Below are 22,894 nucleotides of genomic sequence, written 5' to 3' on the forward strand. Positions count from 1 at the left end.
CACAAAGTCCCTTGTTATAATCTTAATCAAGCTAAAATTTGGAGTCAAAGAAAAATAAGAAAATGTAAACAGTACTGCTCGTTAAGTTTAGAAAGATCAGATAGTCTTTTTAAAAGAGGAGCATAGAAAATAGATGAAAACAATATACATTCTTAATAATTACAAAATATCATCCTGGGTCATCCATCCCCAAAGAATCACAACATTTTCCACAAACACTAAACAATAAAGGCTCTCTAATCAATATTGTAGATTTTCATTTTAAATTCAAAAATTTTAAATCCAAAAAATTTAAAGGTCGGGTAAATTATATAATATAAAGTCAATTTGTTTGAAAAAAATATAAAATACAGTTTGATCTGTTGTGTCTGAAAATTGATTATTGGTTATTTATTGATGTCAGAAATTCTTGAGCGCTTCCAATTGTCTTTCGTCAAGCATGGATAAACAGGCTGTCCATACTGGCTCATTTTGCTGAAAATAAAATAAAAAATCAAATTGACGGATTTGAGCTCGAAATTCTGTGGTATGGTGACCTCGTTCACCTACCGAATAAAAAAACAGTTGTTCTTTGTGCCAAAAAAGGGGGAAATCCCAAAAATTTCTTTGCAGGGACCCTCAATAAACTTTGCCTAAGTCAGACTAGTTGAGCTAGTCAGATTGATGAGCGTTACTCTCCGAAGAAATACTAATCGAAATTCTTTCAACTTTTTGTGTGAGGACAATTTTACCTGTACTGTGGCAAATATAGCTTTGATTCTGGTAGCAGAGTCTGGATATTGTTCAAAGACATCCGCTGCAATGGCTTCTGTTATAATTTTCACTATACTTGGCAAGTTGCTATTACTTTCACCCAATACTTGAGGATGATTCCTTAAAAAGAAAGAAAAAGAAAATCTTTTTATATGGGACAAGCTGGAGTTTTTACAAGCTCTCGTTTGATTTGGTTGGTCGTTAACCTGTAATAAAACAATTTTGTTACTTTTTCTAAAGAACGCGTCATCTCTATTACTTCAAATAACCAATTAGTGAAGTCTCTTGTAAAAACTCCAGCCCATCCCTTTTATATGTGTACAGTTTGAGGAGTTAAAAATGTTTTCTTCTAAAATATTTTAATGTCCACTGATTTGAGAGTTTGTGATGGGAAGATTGTCAAGTTAATCAGCTTGTTAAAAACAAGGTCATCTACTTTAGAGCTTCATTTGTAAATGTCCTTGGGGAGAGTTTTTACATTTTTCATAAAACACTGGCTCGCTCAAATGACTGGACATTGAAATATATCAAACCTGATTTCAAAGCTCGTGAGAATTTAAGGAATATAATGTATCATTAAAAAGAGTTTGATCGCCCTTAGTCTCACACAGATAACTCATATCAGAAAACGTATTTAAATGATTTTTAAAAGAGATTTCCACTTTAGTATGATTTAAAACTTGTTAAGTAGATACATAATCAATTGAGAGCAGTCATTAATGGAAACTTGCTAATTAAATGATCTTGCTTATCACCCATTCAGAGGTTTCACACTAAAGATTAATCATCCTTTAAGAGGTTTAACACCAGAGATCAATGGACCATGATTGATCTGGTCTGGAGACAGAAAATTGCGAGCCAACCACGCAACAAAAAAAACGAGACTTTTTATTTCAAGAGAAAGTCTATTAACAGCCCTCACGTGAGAACGAAATCAGGCTGAAGAGTAGACACTTTGTGCCAAACATCGACGACACGAAACACGTCAGTCTGTTTATTATTTCGCAGACGAATTAAAAAGGGTTAATGGTCTATACTAAGACTATCATCCTGAGCCATAGGCTCGTTACATATTTGACCTCTTATCCATGAAGAGCTTGTAAAGGGAGGAGTAAAATAACGAGGTTAAGAAACTGACACTAATTGGATTAAACTAATGAAGTGAAGGCACTTTAACAACGTTACTCGGTGACCTCTCATTCTTTCTGTATACAAATCACGATCAAGAATTTGCAGTTAACAACAAAACATATAGTGGAAATAGAGATCCCTTAAAACTTGATTAAAAAATACGTTTCAGATTATCAGGTTATTCTAGTAGTAGGTTTAATGAAATCTATCAAAAAATTTTATTTCATTCAATCTTATCAAAGTTTCAGAAAACCGGAGGAAAAAATAAAGAACGTACGCTTCTATCAAATCGCAGAGGTAGCCATATACATGTGGTGCTTCTTCTTGATCTTCTGTAACCGGTAACCATGACAACCACTTTGTAATGACCTCGTTTGCGTTTATCATACTGCTATTATGTTTACAAATTTTTGTGACAGCTGAAATACAATTTTCGGTTGGGTTGACATTCTCTTTAGCTCTACTTTCTGCGTGTTCAATGACTGTCACCAATAAAGGAACAGCTTTAGCACAAGCCTCTGCATAATCATTACCGCCGAACTGCGCCATCACACCACAACCGTAGGCAGCCGCTTGGCGCACCTCAGAACTGAGATCCTGGATACTACTGATCAATTCTTTCAAAAAATATCCTTGATATTTCCATGATACCTGTGACAAGGAAAAGTGAATTATTTTGAAAGTCTGGACAAGGAAAATTAAACAGTAAAAAAAAGTTTAACAAGTGATACTTTTATGGATCTACCTAGTTATGCATTTAACACATATATAATTGATATCTACGTGAGCGTGACCATCAAACAATCATTCAGAACACAAATAGTGACGATCTATTAAAATTAGTCGTTTGTTTCTTATAAAAAAAACGTTTAAAACCAAAATTTCATGCTCTTGAAATATTCTTTCATATTCAAGACTTTTGGGAGCAAAAAAACATCTATCTCATCAAAAAATTGAGTAATTTGGCTCAGAACATTGATGTATGCTTATCAATAGTGATTCTTATAGATAAACATGCGTTTTTTGAGCCAAAAATTTTTTTTACCAATGATGGTACCCTACTTTCATGCAAGTAAGTAAGTAAGTAAATAAATGATTTATTTGTCCTAATAAGCGAGACGAGCGACCACACTCATAGACAAAATAGCTAAACTAAGGAGGTGGCCGCACGATATAGTTACAGGATTGAATAATTGTTGCAAAAAATCTAATAGCTAATAACGAATGAACGAACGGACGAACGGACCTGAACGGACAAAGGTTAATTTATAGGACCTCCACCCCACCGGGGTAGGTCCAAAAAGATTACATTAGGTCAAAGAATGTTAAATACAAGTCTCTAGCTGGTCTACTCAGTTTGTATACAAAGCTGATATAAAAGTGAAAAGGAAAGTAATTTAAAAGACAAACTCACCGGTCCTGTATACTCGAGGAGGTCATCGAAAATACACAAAGCCCATTGTCTGTCTGATGCCGGTCTTTGTGGGGTCTGAAGGACAGAAAGATAAAAAAATGAATTTTTAAAGGAAAACGACGGGGTTAATAGGACATTTATGGGGCTGGGCTTAAAAAATTGTAGGTTTCCCGTCACCCGACCCTAGATTTTGGAGGTGGGTCGGTCGGTCGGAATTTTTTTTTATTTTGGCGATTTTTGAAATTTTCGTCCATGGAAGGGTCAACAGTTTGTTTACATTTAGGTAATTTTGAATAAAAAACAGAAGTGCTAGCAGGGAATTTACGATTCTTATGCTTGAGACAAACAAGATACGAGTTTTGATTTTTTATTGTTTGAAGTTTTTGAAGGAAAAAGAAATCTTCTTTAAAATGGCAATAACATTTTTTGGGTCGGCAGGTTTCGAGGTAGGGTCGGTCGACCCCCCCCCCACGGCTATTAGGTACCCGAGAGTAAACTAACTTTAAACATCATCCTTCCAATATTCGGTATTTGTTTTCAAGAAGTGCATACTATTGGCATTCATGTATGAGAAAATCCCAATCTTTAGAGTACCATGAAAATTGGGGTGATAATATTACACAAATCATAAGTGTACGTCGTTACAACTAAATCAGAGATAAATTAGTAAATTGAACTAAATTACTAATTTGATTTGTAATAACAAACATATATTTACCATTAATTTGCAGAAATCGGGTAACATTTGCTCGAAGAAGGGTAGTGCGATTTCCTTGTGTGTTTTGAAAAGGGCATGCATTATGTCGGATACCTGCGAGGTAAAAGCAAGGATTTAGACTCGGTGAACGCTGAGGTACTTATTTTTAGGAACGACAAATGTATACGTATTTCATAATTTATCAGAAAAATCTTAATAACTTAATGAATAGGTTGAACGAGCTATTAAACAGTTAAATTCTTGTTCGTAAACAACGCGAGAAAAAATGATAAAAGTAATTGCGTTTGTTTATGCGATGAAATCAATCAGTCAAAACCTATCATTTTAAGTCCAATTTTTCTAATGACAGGCGACAAGAGTAAAAAGTTAAGTAAGAAAGAAAAATAAAAGAAATAAAGCATAATTACTTTGCTTAGAATGTATTCATCCGTTTCGTGCTAAAAATATAGAGAACAAAAGTAAACGAGCTGCTTAATTTCTAATTATGACAGATTAATCAGTGTTTAAGTGAAGTTGACATCCATCTTAACTAATGATGATGTCAAAAGCGATGAATTACGCATGGTAGCTCGCAGACATTGAGGCTCCATTGCTTTGAAATGATGTACGGATAATGATGTGATTGAAAGACTTTAAAATCTTTCAGAAACATTCATTACAAAAAGTACGTTTAAATTGACTCAATAAGCCATAATTTATGGTCATTAACAACTACTTTTTGGACACCAAAAATCGTAAGTCTTCAGAAAAAATTGTGAAGAAACTTGGACGGGATTTAAATTCAAAAGAATTATAATTTCTTCGGCTGCTTCTTCTGATTTCAGAGCATGACCACAGCAAACAGCTTAAGGCAGATTTCGGCTTTCAAGACATAAGTACAGAATCCAACAAACTTGCGTGATCAAGAAAACCCAGGGTTTGTTTTTCGGTGCCGGCATTTTCGGCAACTCACCTCATCTTGAAGACCCTCTTCAACTTCTTCATCATAATCTTCGTCGTTTCGTTTGTCTGAAAAATAAGTTGTTGGAAAGATAATAAGAGTAGAGTTCAAAGAATTGGAAAAGTAAAATTCTGGAAAAGCACCTTTTTATTTGTCTGAAAATACGTATGTAACGCACACGATTTTTTCGATAAGAACAATTTTATAAGAATACGAAGCAAAGTGTGAAACAGTAAAAAAGAATATCCGAAAAAAAAGTATTTTGTTGGAATTATATGCAAGAGTAGACGGTATACAATTGTGAAAAACACTGTTTCGTTCGTTCGTCGGTGAAAAATAAGCGCTGTTGCATTAAGATACTCAAAAGAACAAGGTGTAAGACTGCGCAAAAGGATTGTTTGTTTTCAAAAAATAGGTGTTGGTGAATAGATATTAAAGAGATAATTTTGTTTCTTAAGATAGTTTTGCATCTGTGATTATGATACAAATAAATGTGCTAATAACAGAGCATTATCAAAGAGGAAGAGAAGTTTCGTCAGTGTCTAACTACTTTGTGCAAAGTGCCTTCTTATCGTACGAAAGAAGTCACGCTGCTCATTGCTGTTGTGAGTGATTAAAAAACAAAAATGATACTACAGAAAAAAGTTTTCCAAGAAGGAAATAAAAATGAGCGTGGGAAAATAAGATCAAGAATTGTATAAACTGAATCTTGGTTGATAAGTCCTTAACACAAATTCGCTTAGAAAACTCCAGGGCTCACATTGGTATTTTGTACAGTTGATAAATTTCTCCAAACAAATGTGTCTTTTATGGAAGAATAGTAAAATGTTCCTAATTTCAAAAATTAAAGAGTTCTTTTCTCTTTTCTATAGTTGTGCAGTATTGTGACGAATGACTAGGGTGAAAAATAAAACTGAAGCAGAAGCTAAGTAAGTCTGTGACCGTAGCCGGAGGCGACCCGAAGGCTCCTCTTTCGATAGCTATCTACCCGAACGTAGGGGAGCGATACTCTTTCTCTCTGCTTGCTCCACTTACCCTTGATCCTTATTTTAATTTCTGAGCATCAAGCTGAGAGGCATCAAGTATCATTTTTCTACGAAGTCTTTGGTATGACCAGGCCGGGAGTGAACCCACGACCTTACACACCGTAGCAGGGTGCTCTACCACTGCACCACGGTCACAGTAGCTAAGCGTGGACAACGAATTTGAGAGAGAGAGAAAAATGGCAAATTATAACATAACATAACAATGTACCGTGTCGTTCGTGTTGCCTTTCGGAATGTTGTTCAAGTTTATCGTGCATAATTTGTCCCAATTGTGTCAGAGTGTCCGGTGCAAGATGTCCGATACCCAAAACTTCGATACACTGGAAAAGAGAAGAAAAATATCAGTTATTATACCAGTCCGTCAAAGCAGCATTTCAAAACACAAAAACATATCTATCGATGATTAGAATTTTTGTCTTCCCTCAAAAAGGATACTCGACCCTTTGGATAACCGCTTTTTACCAAAGATTATTTTTGATATTTCCGCAGAACAGCAGAATAATGATTCTGCTGTTTCTTTTGAATAAAAACTTCCATAAAAATAGGAATATTATAAGTTTCTCACCTGGATAGAACTTATTTGTACATACAAGAACGAACAGAAAATTTCGTTTTTTCTTGAAATTTCGCTTAATAATATGGTATTGGGTTTCACGAAGGAATGAAAATAATTCAATTCTTCATCGTTTTGGCCTGTAAAGACCGTCCAAAAATTATATAACAATTTGGAGATATAATCGTGTGATCTAGTTTTTTTGAAATTTCATTCCTATTTAGAAGATAGCATTGAAAAACTACTTGTGGTTGAGGCCCGAGCATGACTTTGATTTAAGATAAAAACTTTCGAACATGAATAATGTAAATGAACAATACAGAGATGCAAAAAAATGTTATTCAGTATGAATAATCAAAACAGAAGTGAACGTTTATACAATAAATGGAAAGTTCAGAAATATCAATATAAACTTTTGTATTTTATTCAGGGCATCACAATACACCAAAGTTAACAAAATTCCAGTTGAGATTGTTTAGTATTATTCTCTCATAAGAAGATGGGAGACGGGGAGATGGGGGGCTGGGGCGATGACGGGGATTTTTTTTATACAGGGGAGGGTTCTTGAACCATACTTTTATAATTCGTTGACGAAACACGTTATCAAACGTTTGGGTCGATTCAATAGCTAATCTATATCGCATCTCCTGCGATTTTAATAAGTTCATAAAAGAATGAATCCACGTGTACTTTTCTTGAACAGTCGAACGTGCTCTGTGCTCAACTTCAGTATTATCTGCATCATTCGTAGCCCAAATTTGTAGATTGTAGAAAGTGCAAAAGCTGGTCCCCAGGCCCCAAAAATCAAAACTTTTGAAAATGAAAAAGGACCCGAAAAAGAACCCAAATATTCACCCAAAGAACAAGTGTGCCGAATCTTTTTTTGCTGTGATAGTATTATGGATCATTTCTGTCTATTTTAGCATTAATTATATGACTGATTTTATTTAGGTTGCGTTAGGTAACGTAACTTCCCTCAATGTCATATCATTACTATTACTTAGCATTGAATCAAATTGAAATCCCTGCTTTAATGCCCTTTTTGTAAATGAAACAATTAACCTAGTTCTGCGCATTCGATTCCTAAAAGCTCAAATATAAATCCCTCTCTTACCTGACAGCTAAGAGCAAAACAAGTCTGGATCAAATGACAATGAGAGAAGTGAAAATTCCAAGTAGTTTATGAATCAAGTTTTGAAACAATGTTGATCGAAAATGTTATAAATATCCAAAAGGTGTTTCCCTTACTTTTAATTCTTTTAAAACCAGCAGGGTGTCCTCAAATTGTTCGAAATTGGTTAAACCAGGGGGGGTCATGTAGCTACTCCACTGACACTGGGATGAGTAACTATCATTTTTGAAAATCTTTGTCACACCACCACCACCAGCACTTACTCCACGGGGAGTAACCTTTTTCAGTGCTCAAAAAGGGGTACATCACCCAATAAAATAGGTGATTTGCGGCCTTTCTAGATATATTACTGTAAGTTATAATACTCAAAATTTTTCGCCGTCGGAATAAAAACTATCAAATGACTATCAAAGAATTCAATATTTTTTCATTGTTCGCTACAAGTGGAAAGTAAACTATTAAATGGAAAAGCTTTACGCAAAGAAGAAAAAAAGATCGAGTGTAAACATCGAAGCATACCTTTGCGAAGCTTTCCATCATTTCAGGAACGACCGCTTCTTCTGGTTCGCGTTCGATGGACGTCAACAGTTCCGTTGCTATGAACGACCACATCTGCGATAAATACTCGTCACCTGAGCAGAAAGTATAGGAGATTTTTATACCGCAAGCAGTTCAATCATCAGTAATCTCGCAGAGTACATTTTTCATTGAAATGCAGTTTTACTTAGTTGAATAAAAGTAGCTGAGGGAAAGTCCATGAACTGATTTCTTTTTTTCATTTTCATACAGCAAGCAGTGCAATCATCAGTATTCCCACAAAGTACTTTCACATGAAAATTGGCAAGGTACAGAAAAACTGCTTAGCACATGAGCAATTAGTATCGAATCATCCAATCTTCAATATTCAAATGTAAACCAAAGGATATACAGTTGACTCTCTAATTCGATCTTCAGTTCAAGTGACCAAAAGCTTTCCTCGGAATGGAGAAAGATTCGACTTAGAGAGAGTAATTTACGCCACTCCCCAGCTGAGGGAACCAATGTCCAATGTTTAGTTTGAGTAACAGAAAGATTCGAAGAATAGAAGTTGGAATTAGAATAAGTTAAATGTAGATTGAATTTCTTACCTCTTACTTTAGCACATTCCAGTAAATGAGGTAACGATTCTGCGGCTGTAACTCGAACAGGTGCACTGGAGTCAAGGAAGAATTCACCAGAAAACACTATTTCTCATTAAAATTGTTCACTATCTAGTAATTTCAAGTCAAGAGGTTTTGAATTATTAGCAGTAATAACAACCTAAGCATCCAATATACAATAGATGACAAGCCTCTTGGAAACCCCTGAATAATGAAATGTCATTGTGAACACTATTTGATTGTAAATGGTTATTCAGAGTGACCATTTAGTTTAAATCACAAGAATTTTCAAATTGAAAAGGATATTGTCATGGAAGTAGAATTTCAATAATGGAACCATGATTTTGACCACCTGTAAGGAAAGAAATTGAAGTGAAAAAAAACTGAACGCTATGATGGCCCATCGTTATCATTGTTTTTTTTTAATCCAAAAATCAAACTCAAAAACAAATTCAAATTTCAAAACAGTTGATAATGATGAGCCACCATAGAAGTCCACAAGCACAATTAGGGGGTTGATACTTAGAATCTCCGAGCTTATAAAAGGAAGGAGCAAATTATTAATAACAATCAAATCATCAAGATGGAGCTTTATTACAAAGGGGATGATTACCAAAAACATCTGTGGTGAAAAAGTGCTCTATACAAGGTAGAGCTAAATTCAAAATTTATTTTTCTTTGTAGAAAATTGAAACACAACAGGCTGTTTCACGCCAGAGATGATCATCCGATGTATATGAATAAAAAATTTGAACAAACTCTACTATGCAAAACAGGCTATAAACAGTGATTAAAAAAGGGGATGACTGCAAAATTTTACCAACCTGTTCAGTATAATCAACGAAACCGTCTTTCAGCTCACGTGCATAGTGGACCAACATTTGACAAGCAGTACTTTTATCTTCTAGACCGGCTGTTTTGATTCCAAACTTTTGTTGTTCACCAAGATTTACAAATTCCCAACCGTCATCCTCATTTACATTTTGGTGTTGTGGGTCGTCCACTAAGTAAATAATTGAACTTATAATATCAATCATATTATTTTTTCTCGGATGCATGCAGTATTGTATTATATATTTGAATTTTGTCTTAAATTTTTTCGTTTTGCTTCCCTACTGTTCCCTAATGCATTGTGTGAACCTAATGTTTAACACATTTATTGTCTTAACACCTAATAGCAATACAATCTGCTTTAAATTTATCGAAAACGCATGCAATGGACACATGCAATGGACTGTATGCTACTGATTTTCACAAATGAATAGTTTCTTGAGATTTTGTCATCATGTGCTCCACCTTCTTGATGAACTTAAACTGTTCAAGATTTTTGATTGTCGTTACACAAAACAGTAAAGATCTGACGTGGACTTACAATCCAATAGGGCGACTTCGGGTTTGATTTGAGCAGCTTTCAATACAGGTGGCATGACAACAGGGAGGTATTGGACGAAGTCTTTGCCAATGATTTTACACATCCTAGCCCATGCTGAGATGAGGTAAGAGACTTGTGGATCGTCATCGTCAAAGTCACTCGCGTCGGTTTGTGTTTTCAATAACAATTGCATGACTTCTGATGCATCAGGTAAGAACTGAAAATAATTATTGATATTCAAGATTCATGATATTTAGATGAACTTTCTTAGGAGAAAATTCAAAATATTAAAAAGTTTCAAATAAATTCAGTCAAGTATTTGTTTTGCTATGTCAGGGTATAATCGAATTTATTAGAGATGCTCTAACTAAAAAAGTATATACTTTTTGAAATGTTGCTTAAATGTTTCAAACTATAATCACTAAAAAGATGAACTAAGCGAAGCCTAACAAAATTTCAATGCATTATCACAAAATTTTAATTTTCACGAATATAAAATTAAACAAACATTGTTCTACCTTTTCAGCACCGACAGCCAGACCAATCAAACTGATACATTCAATAGTTTTACCACGTAAAAGTCTATAATCTTTCTGTGTCGCATTTTGAAAGATGTATTTGAGACTTGGCATGAATCGATCATAATATTTGATAAATCTGGATTCTGCTGTATCAGCAACCGTAGCAATTGTTGTCAAAACTTGTTCAAGAACCAATTTGACGCCTCTCTTTAGAAGCTTGATGCAAAAAAAATAAGATATAATAAACAGCTGATTAAAAAATCAAAATAAGCAAAAACTTATAATTGTAATGATAAGAATAAGAATGAATAGGTAGATACGACAGACAAATTTAGACAGCTTTCATTTCATAGTGCGGAAAGGGGTCTGACCCCCTTGTTGGTATCCCCAACATCTAAAAATGCCTATCCCCAAAGGATTTGGACAAAAATAGCCAACAAATATATGTGATATAACTTTAGAGAGAGAAAGCGAAATAATAAACTTTTCTTCTTTTGACCCAGACTACTCAAACAGAAAACTTCCTTTCATGAAGACCTAATTTCATATCAGTGCTTGAAAATGATCTACAATATATGTAAGCCCCCCTTCTTAAACTGCCCCCCTTCTTAAACTATCCCCCTTCTTAAACTATCCCCCTTCCTTACTATCCCCTCCTTTTTTCATAAAAATTTCTGACCCCCCCTTCTTCATTTTTTCGGAAGGTGTCATAAGAAGGGGGGAGTCCCAACTATTCATTTATTATGTCATATCGTTCTTAGAGCAAAGCAATATTTCTTCCATATGATATAGCCAGTGGTTGTTTAGAAATCTAACAAAAAAAATTCTCACTTCTTCTAATTTAGATGACAAAACATTCTCCAAGGCATCAACAAGAGAATCGAGATAAGGTTCAATAATCTTTGGTGGGCAATCTTCACAAAAGTTGACCATTGCAGCTGCTGCATGAGCTTGAACCCGTGGATGTGCAGAATCAGTAAGCAATAAATTGACAAGACCTAAGTGAACGAATAAATGCACAAGTCATCTCATACAACAACCTTAACAAGTCCTAATTGGTATAGAATAGCTATAACACAGTTAAAATGCAACCCTTTGTTAGATTAAACGTAGAATCAATCTACCAGAAATTGATATTTGTGATAATAATTCTGCCCATTTCTGACAAAAGGAAGTAACTGACATGAAGTCGAAATTGAGAAAATTGACCATACGCGTTTTATGCTGGCATCGGATGCAGATAGTACATATCAAAAAACAAATGACTGATTATTGTTCTACTCATTGAAGATTAGCTTTGAGCATCACTGCTTTTCTCACAATGCTCACTGTTGCAGAGAAAAACAAGACCCTTGTTTTGTCAGTAAACCTCAACCAAAAGAAATTGAAGAAAGAAGTAACTGACCAGTTTTTTGAAGAATATTTCTGACAAAAGGAAGTAAGTGATACCTTTTTCTGACAAAAAGAAGCAAAACAGACATTTACTTCTTTTTGTCAGAAAACATTCTCCAGAAAACTGTCAGTTGCTTTGTTATTCAAAAAATTTCTCCAGATTGACAACACAAAAAAAAAATTTTCTAAGCTAAAAAAATAAGTTTTGACCCAAAGAATCCATTTTTGCAAAAAAAATGAAAATTCATAAAAATGTCAGTTACTTCCTTTTGTCAGAAATGGGCAGAATTGAACAATACCGTGAATCATCAGTGTGAATGGGTAGCACGAGAGGCAGGCGATTTTGAATGCCGCTTTTGTTTAGCCCCCCATAATGATTCCCCTTTAAAATCTGCCTTTCTAAAGTAAGGCCTGAGAGGAGAAGCTGGTAGAAGTATTATTACCTGGCATGACTTTAGCATGAAATTTCTTTTGAAAAAGAACAGTAAAATCAGTTGCAAGTTGACCCAAAGCATTACAAGAGGCATGTCGGACTCTTGGATGAGGATCTTGTAAGAATGGCAAGACTGAATCAACAACATTAGCAAGTAATGGTTCCATTTGTTTTGCACAACCTTCAGCGATTGCTGATACTGCCATTAGGGCAGCATGTCTGTATCTCCAATCAGCTGAAGGCGAGAAAAAAAGAATTAGAAGAAACTGATCATTATTAGCAAACCTTTTCATCTAGAGAGATCTTATCGTCAATTATTCTGTGCTTGTGCATGTAATCTTTTCTAGTAATGAAAAAGACATCAACTCCAAATAATAGAATAAAAAACAAATTGGTTTGTTAGAAAAGGAACAATAACACTGAAACACAAGTAACCATACTCACCATGTTCAAGCATAGGAGGAATAGTAGCAATGATGTGTGGTAAAACAGCTTTACCACCAAGTGCGCAAGTGAATCGATCCAAACTGCTTTCACCTGCCACTGGATTACTAAAAGAATGAAGGTTTTCTCTTTTTTATATCCAAGTAAATAAAATTTGTAATTTTTGAAATACTACCCTAGTTTAAGAAAGGAGTGAAACCCTAAAATTCTCTCAGCTAAACAGTAAAAGAAAATGTTGTAATAAAGGTGAGGTCACAAAGTTTCCATTTAACTAAATTTTTTTTGGGAGACTCCAACTTTGATGATAAAAAGTAGAGTTAGTCCCAAATCAAACTCAAACAAAATGCAAGTACCTTTCCATATCAGTATCTTCAACATCGTCACTGAAGCTCCAATCTTCATCCTCATCTAAGTCCACCATCAATGCAAGAATTTCAGGGACTGGAAGATTGAAGAGTAGAAAACAAGGTCTTGAATTTACTTATCTAACTTAAAAGAATTTTTTTTAAATTTCTAATCAGGTTGGATCGTTTGAGGTGTGCCATAGCACGCAAACCCCTCCAAACACACCTTTAAAAATGTTCAAGGAATGCAAAAACAACACGCCAAAAATTTATACTTTACCACTAAGAGTTGAACACTGATGCTTAAATTCCAAAATAGGTTTCAGGTTTGAAATTAACCACATCCCTGAATTTTTCAAATGGCAAAGGCTGCTATCTTGGACAAGAAGCAGCCTGTGAAATAATGAAGCTTATCTCTCAAATAGTACCCAATCAGAAAAGCTTTGTTCATCTTGTTAGTTGGTAAGTATTTCACTACCAAAGAATGATTTGAACGATTTTTTAACTTACTGATTTTAGGGATCATATCAGCACTGTTCTTTCTGATCATTGCAGGTGCGGTTTCCGATAAAGTAACAATGGTTTCCAAAGCAAGGTGACGCCAACTGTTTTCCAAATTTGTGTTAGCTAAGATCTGAACGGAAAAAAAAGACAGATATTGGGTCAGAAGCAGCCACCGACCTAAAATTTGCAAATATCTGTTCTGATTTGCCAGCTGGAAAAATTTTCCCGAAATTAAGAACAGTTATATTTTTCCAGCTAGGAGGTAAAAAAACTTTTGGAACAGGTACAAAATTACCAGGCGATTGATTTTATGCAAGTTAAATGTTCTTATCTACCAGGGCTGACAAAATCTTATAAGAAGAGATTGCTAAATTCCAGCTCGACATTGAAGGAGTTTTAAGAACAAAAATTTAATTTCCAGCTAACAGTTTAAATTATCTGTGCGAACAGATCGACAATTTCCAGATGTTCTACATACATGGAGAATTTTTAGCTGCCACTCCAGGCAACCACATTCAGAAGGAAAAGAACTAGCCTGGATATCCAGGCTGTAAATTATTTCACAGTCTAGTTTTAGATATTTTATGTTCTGATTTACAGCCTGGTCTCCCTAGAGCGATTTGCATTCTCTTTAAGAGAATGCAGTCTGCTTGCTTGCGCTCACTTCGCTAAAACCGTAAGGGCCAATCTACACAGTGTTGAGCAATTCTAAAGCAAAATTAGGATAGTCCTCCAGTTGCTTGTGAAGATAGGGCTTTCTGTTACATGAAAACATGAAAAAGAAGAAAACAGAGGCAAGTTCATTTTCCAAGAAAACATGGTTGGTCATGATAATGCATGCAAACTTTTTTATGGACTTTGGTGTAATCTTTGGATGTTTTAAATAGTTTTAGATCTTGTAAGACTGCTTTTTATTAATTTCTGTTTTGCTGCCCTGGGTTGGCTAGGAAACATGGGTTTTCACTTTCATTCTCTAGGGAGACCAAGCTCTATAATTTAAGAACTTTGTATGTTGAGGTAAATTTTGTTTTTTCTTAAATTTTGAGCTTGGATATCCAGGCTAGAAAAGAACAGGCCTCAAAGAGTTTTGGACTTTTTTGAAATTCCCTCAGAACAGATAGGAAATTCTTAGACACCCTATTTTTTGGATATCAAACTATTTTTTCATAAGAACAGATCATATTTTTCCAGCTAGTCCCAATCTTCAGTAGAACAGATCATATTTTTCCAGCTGGTCCAAATCTTCAGTAGAACAGACCATATTTTTCCAGCTGGTCCCAATCTTCAGTAGAACAGGCCACTTTTTTCCAGCTGACTTTTTTCTTCAGTTCACTAAAAACAGACCACCATATCCAGCTGGAACGTGCCTTCAGAACAGATATTTTGAAGTTCTGGTGGATGCTTTCAATGGGTGTTGAAAAATTGGCATAAAATTTCAAACTCTTTTTGTACTTCGATCTTCAAAGTTTGCAGGTTCAATCAAAAATTACCTTTATGGATCATTCCCTGAAAGTTTCATCAATACAATCAATCTAGTTTAAGAATTTGATAATAGAACCTGTACTTAGCTGTTCAACGCACATAATATGGGTTTCAATTATTTTTAAATCTTTTTAACAACGGGGTTCTTTTTGACTCATCAGACCAAAGTTCAAGAAAGAAAGGAAAGTATATAATGTGAAATGAACAAACCTCAAGCATCATTCCAAGAGTTCCATGTAGATTCTGTTTGACGAGTTTTGGTGCAACTTCCACCATTTCAACAAAACTTTTCAAGACATTATCATCCCCTTCACTCTTCACAGCAATACCAATGGCCTGATAAAGAGAAGTATAAACAATCATGTAGCTTTACCAAGGAAGTGAATACATTTCCAGCCAAGATAAACCATGAAAAATAAAAAATTGAGTGTAAAAATTGCATTAATTGCATTACCAACACTTGTAAAAATAAACAACAACAAAAAAACAACCTGAAAATAACTAGTTTCAAACCAGACAATGTCAATGCTTTATTGTTGAGCCAGTTGGGGGGGTTTCGAGTCAGTGTACTGGCCCATAGCTGGTGGGGTGGTGTATTTTTTAGGTTAAATTGAGTTAGTACAGTGTACTAAAAGAGTGGTCCTCTGAGAAAAATATAATGAAAAAGTTAGTACACTGTACTAAAAGGGTGGTGTTCTGAATTGATACACTGAGAAGTTAGTACATTGTACTAATTTCAGTGGTAAAAACACACGAACCCAGCGAATTCCCATGTATATTTGCCCTAATTTGCCAGGTCCAAGCTAGTCGGAGACTTTAAGTCAAGGCTCGTTAAGCTATACAAATTGGTACACTGATTTCTCCCAATGTTTCCAATTTACTTGATTGGATTTGTTTCAGAGTTGCAGCGTGCGCAAGTGGAGACCGGCCTTAAGTCCAATATTGTTTATATTTTCTTTAAGGCCCTATCTACATTATGTCAACAAAAGAATTTGAATGTGTAAACGTTTGAATCAAAGCTTTCAAGTTTTATAAAAACAAAACCGATCTTTTGTTTTCTGTTTTTTAGTAACCTTGTTGGACATATACTTGGAAAGAATCTGTATATAAGCGAAAGCACCTTTTTTGGTATAATATTATGTTTTGATAAAAGATTTTCCATTTCAGTTTGTGAACATGTCAAGTCTAACCAAGTTATTTTTTTTTCAAAAAAGAAACTGCTACAGCTTGCCAGACAACCAGAAATCAAATCATAAGAAGGGAAATAACTCAAAGTTGATTTTGAGTGTTTTGATGTGCTAATTTCAGCTAATTACTCATTGTTTCAATGTTTGTACTACTAAAGGATTCAAATATTTTAATATTCAAATCTTTCCTTTTATATAATTTGGTGCTTTTCTTAGCGAAATGCTTCAAAACCTTTATATATGGTGGCAATTAAATTTGTATGGCCAAGAAGAAAGTAGAACAGTGCATAAGGGGTGGTAATAAAAATAAAAATCTGGTTGTGGAGAAACAGTAGTATAGTGTACTAAAAGGGTGGTGTCAATGCCCTGGCCGTGGAAGAAAGTTAGTACAGTGTACTAAAAGGGTGGTGTTTAAAGCCTGGTACAGTGTACTAAAAGGGTGGTATCAAAAATCTGGTCATAAAGAAAAGTCAGTACAGTGTACTAAAAGGGTGGTGTCAAAGCCCCGGCCGTGGGAGAAAGTTAGTACAGTGTACTAAAAAGGGTGGTGGTCTATTTTTTTGGAAAAAAATCCAAAAATTAAGTTAGTGCCCTATGGTCCAGTTCACTGACTTGGTACCCGCCCCCTTGGTTGAGCATCAAAAAGCCAATCATATCATGTTGATAGGACATATATTTTTGCTTCATTAGAAAGTTATTTTGATGGCGATGAATAGAATACTCACCTCTAAAATTCCAGGGTAAAGTTCAGCAAAACTTTTGAATTTTGCCTCACCAAGACATTCAGTGATAAAAGTGGCTGCAGCTCTTGCAGAGAGTAATCGTACTTTGTCAGCATTTGGTGGCTGAATGCATGTCACCAACATTTCCTTGATAACTTGGATGTATGTATCTTGTTGAGTTCCAAAAATACCAGGGAAAGCACTAATATGAAATTAAGTTTTTGAAACCAAAATATTTTGTATTGTTGTTGACAAATCAAAAGGACCAATCACAAAATTAGTGTTGGAGAAAGCTAAGGGTTTTTCTGTTTAGCTAACCTTAAATTTGAGATTTGCCCTTTTTATATAATGAGAAGGGTCCCATCTACATGAAACAGGGTCGTTCTCAATCTTTATAGTCAGCTAAGAAAAATTCTAAGCTGACTCTAAGCACTAATTTTAAGATTTGCCTTTTTGATTTGTCAACAGCGTATATAGGTAACTGGAGTTAGACATTTGGGCATACTAGCTTGAAGATCTAAATTATTTATGATTATTTATCTTCTTAATGAAATTCTATGTAAAACTCACTCGAGAAGTTAAAATAAAATGTTATTCTAAAAAAACTTAGTATATAGAATACGAAATTAACAAAAAAAGAGTCAAAGCTTACATGATAATATGCAGAGCAACTTCTTTCATTGTGTTTTGGTCTGAGTTACAACATTCATATAAGAACTTTAAAATATCTGGCCACTGGTTATTGCCATCTTCACCTGTTTGATAAAAAGAATGTTTCACAGAAACTGGGTTCATAAGCCAAAGGAATAGGAAGGTAATTTAGATTTTCTAAAAAATGGATCTTTTTACCTAAATAGCACTTAGCAAGTTCAGCAATGCTGTCAGAGATTTTCTTTCTCATTGACTCATCTTGTTCTTTGTGGGCAGCTTCAATCAATTGACTTTTGCAGATATCTTGAACATTTGCTGGAACTGTTCCCGCAAAATCATCTATGTTGGAAAGGAGGCGACGGAACAGTACAGCAGCCATTGTTCGGAGCTGAAATAATACAAACGCAATCCAATTTTAGCATTAACCCTACCTACTGAGAGGGGGGGCACTTTGTGCCCCCCCCCTGTTAGAAAATTGGCTGGCATTTTTTAACTAATGAAGCTATGAAGCTGAAATTTTATGACTTTTCATCAAATTTTATGGGGAATGTTTTGAATAAAATTTTTTTTTCATTGGTCAATTATTTTAGTCCCAATTACAGGTTTGTCGGTGACCACTACCATCCCACAACAGCAGCGCAGGCTATTTTGCTCTGTTTTATGTGCTTACTCCAAGATACTATAACATGTTACCAGGTATACTTTAATGGTCCATTTCATTTGTACTGCTTCTATTACATCTTAAAGTAGAATTAGCAGCAAAAAATAAATATAAATATGACAAAAAAAAGTATCACCGACTTGAAAAAGTTGAAATGTTCTGATTTTACGCGGTTTTGATAGTTTAAAAAATTTTCTTCGGTTTTGGCGCGCTATAGTAGAACGTCACGACAAAATTGTTGAATAAGATTTCAATTTCCTTTTAGTACATTGTAAAAGCTTTCAAATAAAAGCAAAATGAAGGAGAATGTGTTTCTACATCTGTTTCAATAGCAATTTTAAGAAACATAGTTTTTTTTTAGTTCTTTGGGTGATTTTTGTCAATTGTTGATATAATTGATGACGTCATCAAAAATTGCATTAAATTTGCAAAAAAATTTTTTGATAAATTTCTTTGTTATAGGTTAAAGCATTGCTGTACCAAATTTCATGACCAAATAATGTTCCTATCCTAAGTTATTCACGGGGGGCACTATGTGCCCCCCCTTTCAGTTCTAAGGGACCTAAATAGCTCTCAGTAGGTAGGGTTAAAGTAATTATAGTAACGGCAACTTAGAAATTGAATAATTTATCAATTCCAATTAACAGGCCAACATATGTTAAAAGATACTTGAAAAATATATACCTCAATTGCATCTCCAGCAATAACACATTGTAATAAAAATTGCAATCTTGTTGGCTCATCAATGTTGAAGTATTGAGACTATAAAAAGGAAAGTATTGAATAATATCAGAGTATAATACCAAAAAAAGACGAAATAATTTTTCTTCATTTTTTCACTGAAAGGCTGTTTTTACTGAAATTTTAGCCATTTCAGGAGGAGCAGCATCCCATAAACGAACTCTAAAAAGGCATGGAAAATTGTCTTATAAAATGATAATCTCCAAGCTTAGGTTTACAGGAATGCATTTTCATCTCCCCAACCATAAGACAGATACGTCATTGAAAAAAGAAGAAGGGCTTTACACTAATTGGTCCAAAATCATTGATTAGGCCCATGTTCAATGTCTTCATTGACTCTCAAATATACAAATTATTGACAACAAAGTGTTTATATTGACCATCAATATTTATTTTTTATCATGAAGCTGTTGTAAATTGACAGTCAATTTTTTTATTCATTACCGGCTGTCAATATAAGTAATGGACAGTCAATGTAAAGAATTTTTTGTCAATAATTAGTATTTCACAGTCAATAAAACTTGCTGACAGTCGATGAGAAACATTGAACATGGGCTTTATCAATGTTTTTTGACCTAGGTGTGATATAATAGTGAGAGCAAAGGACCATGTTGACCATCCATTTACTAAAAACATAAAATATACTCAGCTAAAACAAAGGCCTTTGGCAAAAGCCTGGTTTTGAGTTCACGCGTGTCTGATTTGGAAATGCGTGTGTCAGTGTTTGATCGAAGAAATAAGTTTTCACCAATATCTAAATTTTTGACTACATCTAAAGAATTAATAAACCTTTAAGATCTGTAATAAGCTCACTACTCCCAAATAGTTCTAGAATAAACCCTGAAAAAACCACCATAATTGATAATTGATATCCAATCTTTAAACATTGTAGAATCTTTTAGTACACATAGAAAAGAAATAATTAAAACCTTTAAATCAACTCAATTCTTTCCATAATCCATATACATTGAAAAACATCCTTTCGCCATTTTATTTAAAAAAAATGTTAAGCTAGAACTTCTTTTCATGTGACAAACAGGCTAGCTCTAAAGCTCTAAAACAGCATTTAATAACATGAAAACCAGAATATGATTCTTCAATGGGAATCAAAACTATAAAGTGCACTTACAAACATCAATATGTCAGATCTAACAAAATTAATAACGACACTGTCATCATTGACAATAAAACAAACGATTTTCTGTCAAGAGCCTTGTAAACATTACAACAACTTTCATTGAAATGATCTATCACAGCTACGTCTACCATTTTTAGCGTGGTCCGAGGATTGAGCCGAGAATGCTCGCAGAACGCCAGCGCGGGTGAAAAACTTCAATCTGTCAATCATTTTCTCAAGCGAAGAGTAGACAAAGCGATTCTAGCTTTAAGATAGTGCCGCGGATCATCAGTGGATAATATTCAATTATCATTATTCCTTTATTTTCATTCCTAGAACTTTTGCAAAAAGAAGGAAAAATAGAAAAGTTGTATTTTTTACTGCTCTATTCACATACTGAATTTGAAAGATCTTCTATGTGGTGTTTTTTTGCAAACTTCAAAAAACTAATTTTTGTCCTGCTTTCGTAGGACTTTAGCGTACGTGCTTGCGTGCAGCATAGGGTACAAAGTCCAAATATGTGTTTTCCGTAATTTTTGTATGAAGAGTTGGTCTATACTGACAAATAAATTTCCAACATCCAATGAAAATACGCAATTTGTATCACGCAGTAGGAAATATGAGGAACAAAGAAAAACAAATTAGTTGCAAAACGATTAAGCGTTTGATGTCACTTATTTGTTAATCCTATCAGACGATAGGCGGTTACATGGCAGGTGTTCTCTAATTCTCCAAAAGCATCCAGCAAGGACCTTTTTTTAAACATCTGTTTCCCAGACATAGCCTTCCTGGAAAATGTGATCTATTGGCCAAAAGTTTCAAAAATCTTATTCCTAGAAATGAAAATCTGTTTCTCCTCAAAAACTAAATTTTCAATCTAAAAGTATCTTCCCTAGAAAATTTGGTCTGTTTCCACAATTTTCAGAATTAAAATTTTGATTTGTTCTCCCAAGCTGATAAGGAATAGAATATCTGTTTCCCTCTCCTGGAAATTTTCATCTGTTTCCCTTTGCTTTTTGGGATTGATATCTGTTTTTCCTTCAGAAAGTTCAATCTGTTTCCAATGCAATATCATCTTTTTGGAAACATATGTTTCCCAATTTATGTCATCTCCTAGAAATATTGATCTGTTTCTCTCTGATGACGTCATCAGTTGGAGCGGGGAAACAGATCTTTCCTAGAAAAGGTCTTTCCTAGAAAATCAGATCTGCTTCCCCATTTTTCGAAAAATGCTCTCCTCCTGGAAAAGGGAAACAGATATTTTGGGTAAATGTGCTCGTTGGCTGCTTCTGATTCTCCAATCTGCGTCCGGTCATTTTGAATAAAAACAAAATTTTGAATGAAAACAAAAAAATTAAAACGGGCATGCTCTATCAATGAAAGTTATCGTGACATGTTATGACAGAAAGTTTGATTGATAAACTTAGGTAGAGTTATCAAAACAAACTTGTCGAAGAGATTTAACAGTAAATACAGGCCAGATATCAACAATCCCATGTTTCAACTAATCGCCCCAAAGCAAGTTAGAGCAGTGTGGTGGACGGCACCTATACTAAATGGATTTTTGAAAAATGTCACGCTGTAGCCCAGTGACATACCAAAGTTTCTAAAATTCTAACGATGTGGCTGGAAAACCCCATCTACAATATAAAACTCTCGCACTAAAGTTTGTAACTTTTAGTTTCTGCCTTGAAAACTAAAAAAGGAAGTTCGTCAAACGTGGAGTAAATTTTCAATTTTTATTTTGCTTAGGACATCCCTGCACAAATAAATGTCTTTATAAATCTGATTCAGGACACGTTGCTTTTTTTTCTCCCTGAATATTGTCTTGAAGGTGTGATATTCAAGCAAACTCTCTAGAGAAAAAATATTTCATCATATAACCACCGCCCTTCTGTTTGGAACCATCTTTTCCTAATGTTTATCATTTAGAAACCATTGTGAAACAAAAAAAATAGAAGTTAGGGTTATAAATAGGGTAGAAATAGAAAATATACCTCTGCATTATTTCTTGTCTCATTGTCTGCTGACATAAGAGAACGTACAAGTTCGTGAAACTGCTGTACTTGATCCGCCATTTTGTTTTTCGCAAGCGTGGTAAAAAGGAATGTGTGAATCCGAAACCTAAATATCTCAATATTTGAGCATAAATCGGGCTAATATCGGGGAAATTACCGTGGACAAATTATTTTTCCCGCGTTTTTTCAATTTCTCTAAAAATACCGCGAAGGCAATCTATACTTTCCTTTCTTTCTATCTAGCCTCATTACGTCATTGGAACGGCTATTGTTTGCAGTGTTTGTATCAGAGGTTCTCGTAAATTAAAAGCCAGAAGTTTGATGATCTAATGTATGTACATTGACTCTCGAAACAAGGATACTTTTTAAAAGCTAAAGCTCTTAGCTTTTAATTAATAGAACACTTTAAGAATACACCCATTCAGCGGGAAGTCTGCAATCTATGGTGGACTGAAAAACACTTCGAAAAATACTTCACT

The 22,894-nt window shown here is 34.5% G+C and overlaps 1 protein-coding gene across 1 annotated transcript; it reads right to left on the reverse strand.

Annotated features, from left to right (window-relative positions):
* Window positions 1–81: 81 nt before the first annotated feature.
* Window positions 82–22,659, reverse strand: LOC136797932 (importin-5-like). Its single transcript, XM_067054519.1, has 25 exons — window positions 22,395–22,659; window positions 19,224–19,301; window positions 18,077–18,266; window positions 17,880–17,982; window positions 17,231–17,429; window positions 15,529–15,654; window positions 13,843–13,966; window positions 13,342–13,429; window positions 12,989–13,095; window positions 12,555–12,779; window positions 11,551–11,717; window positions 10,717–10,935; window positions 10,199–10,415; window positions 9,651–9,829; window positions 9,133–9,178; window positions 8,815–8,874; window positions 8,207–8,319; window positions 6,211–6,322; window positions 4,969–5,024; window positions 4,424–4,453; window positions 4,017–4,109; window positions 3,299–3,373; window positions 2,162–2,535; window positions 732–873; window positions 82–474 (listed from the first exon to the last, which is right to left on the reverse strand). The coding sequence occupies exons 1-25, from the start codon at window positions 22,473–22,475 to the stop codon at window positions 400–402; spliced, it is 3,279 nt and encodes a 1,092-aa protein (XP_066910620.1). The 5' UTR covers window positions 22,476–22,659; the 3' UTR covers window positions 82–399.
* Between the last annotated feature and the right edge of the window lie 235 nt (window positions 22,660–22,894).

This window comes from Clytia hemisphaerica, unplaced genomic scaffold (genome assembly GCF_902728285.1).
Source record: "Clytia hemisphaerica strain Z4C2 unplaced genomic scaffold, Clytia hemisphaerica genome assembly, whole genome shotgun sequence".
Lineage (NCBI taxonomy): Eukaryota > Metazoa > Cnidaria > Hydrozoa > Leptothecata > Clytiidae > Clytia > Clytia hemisphaerica.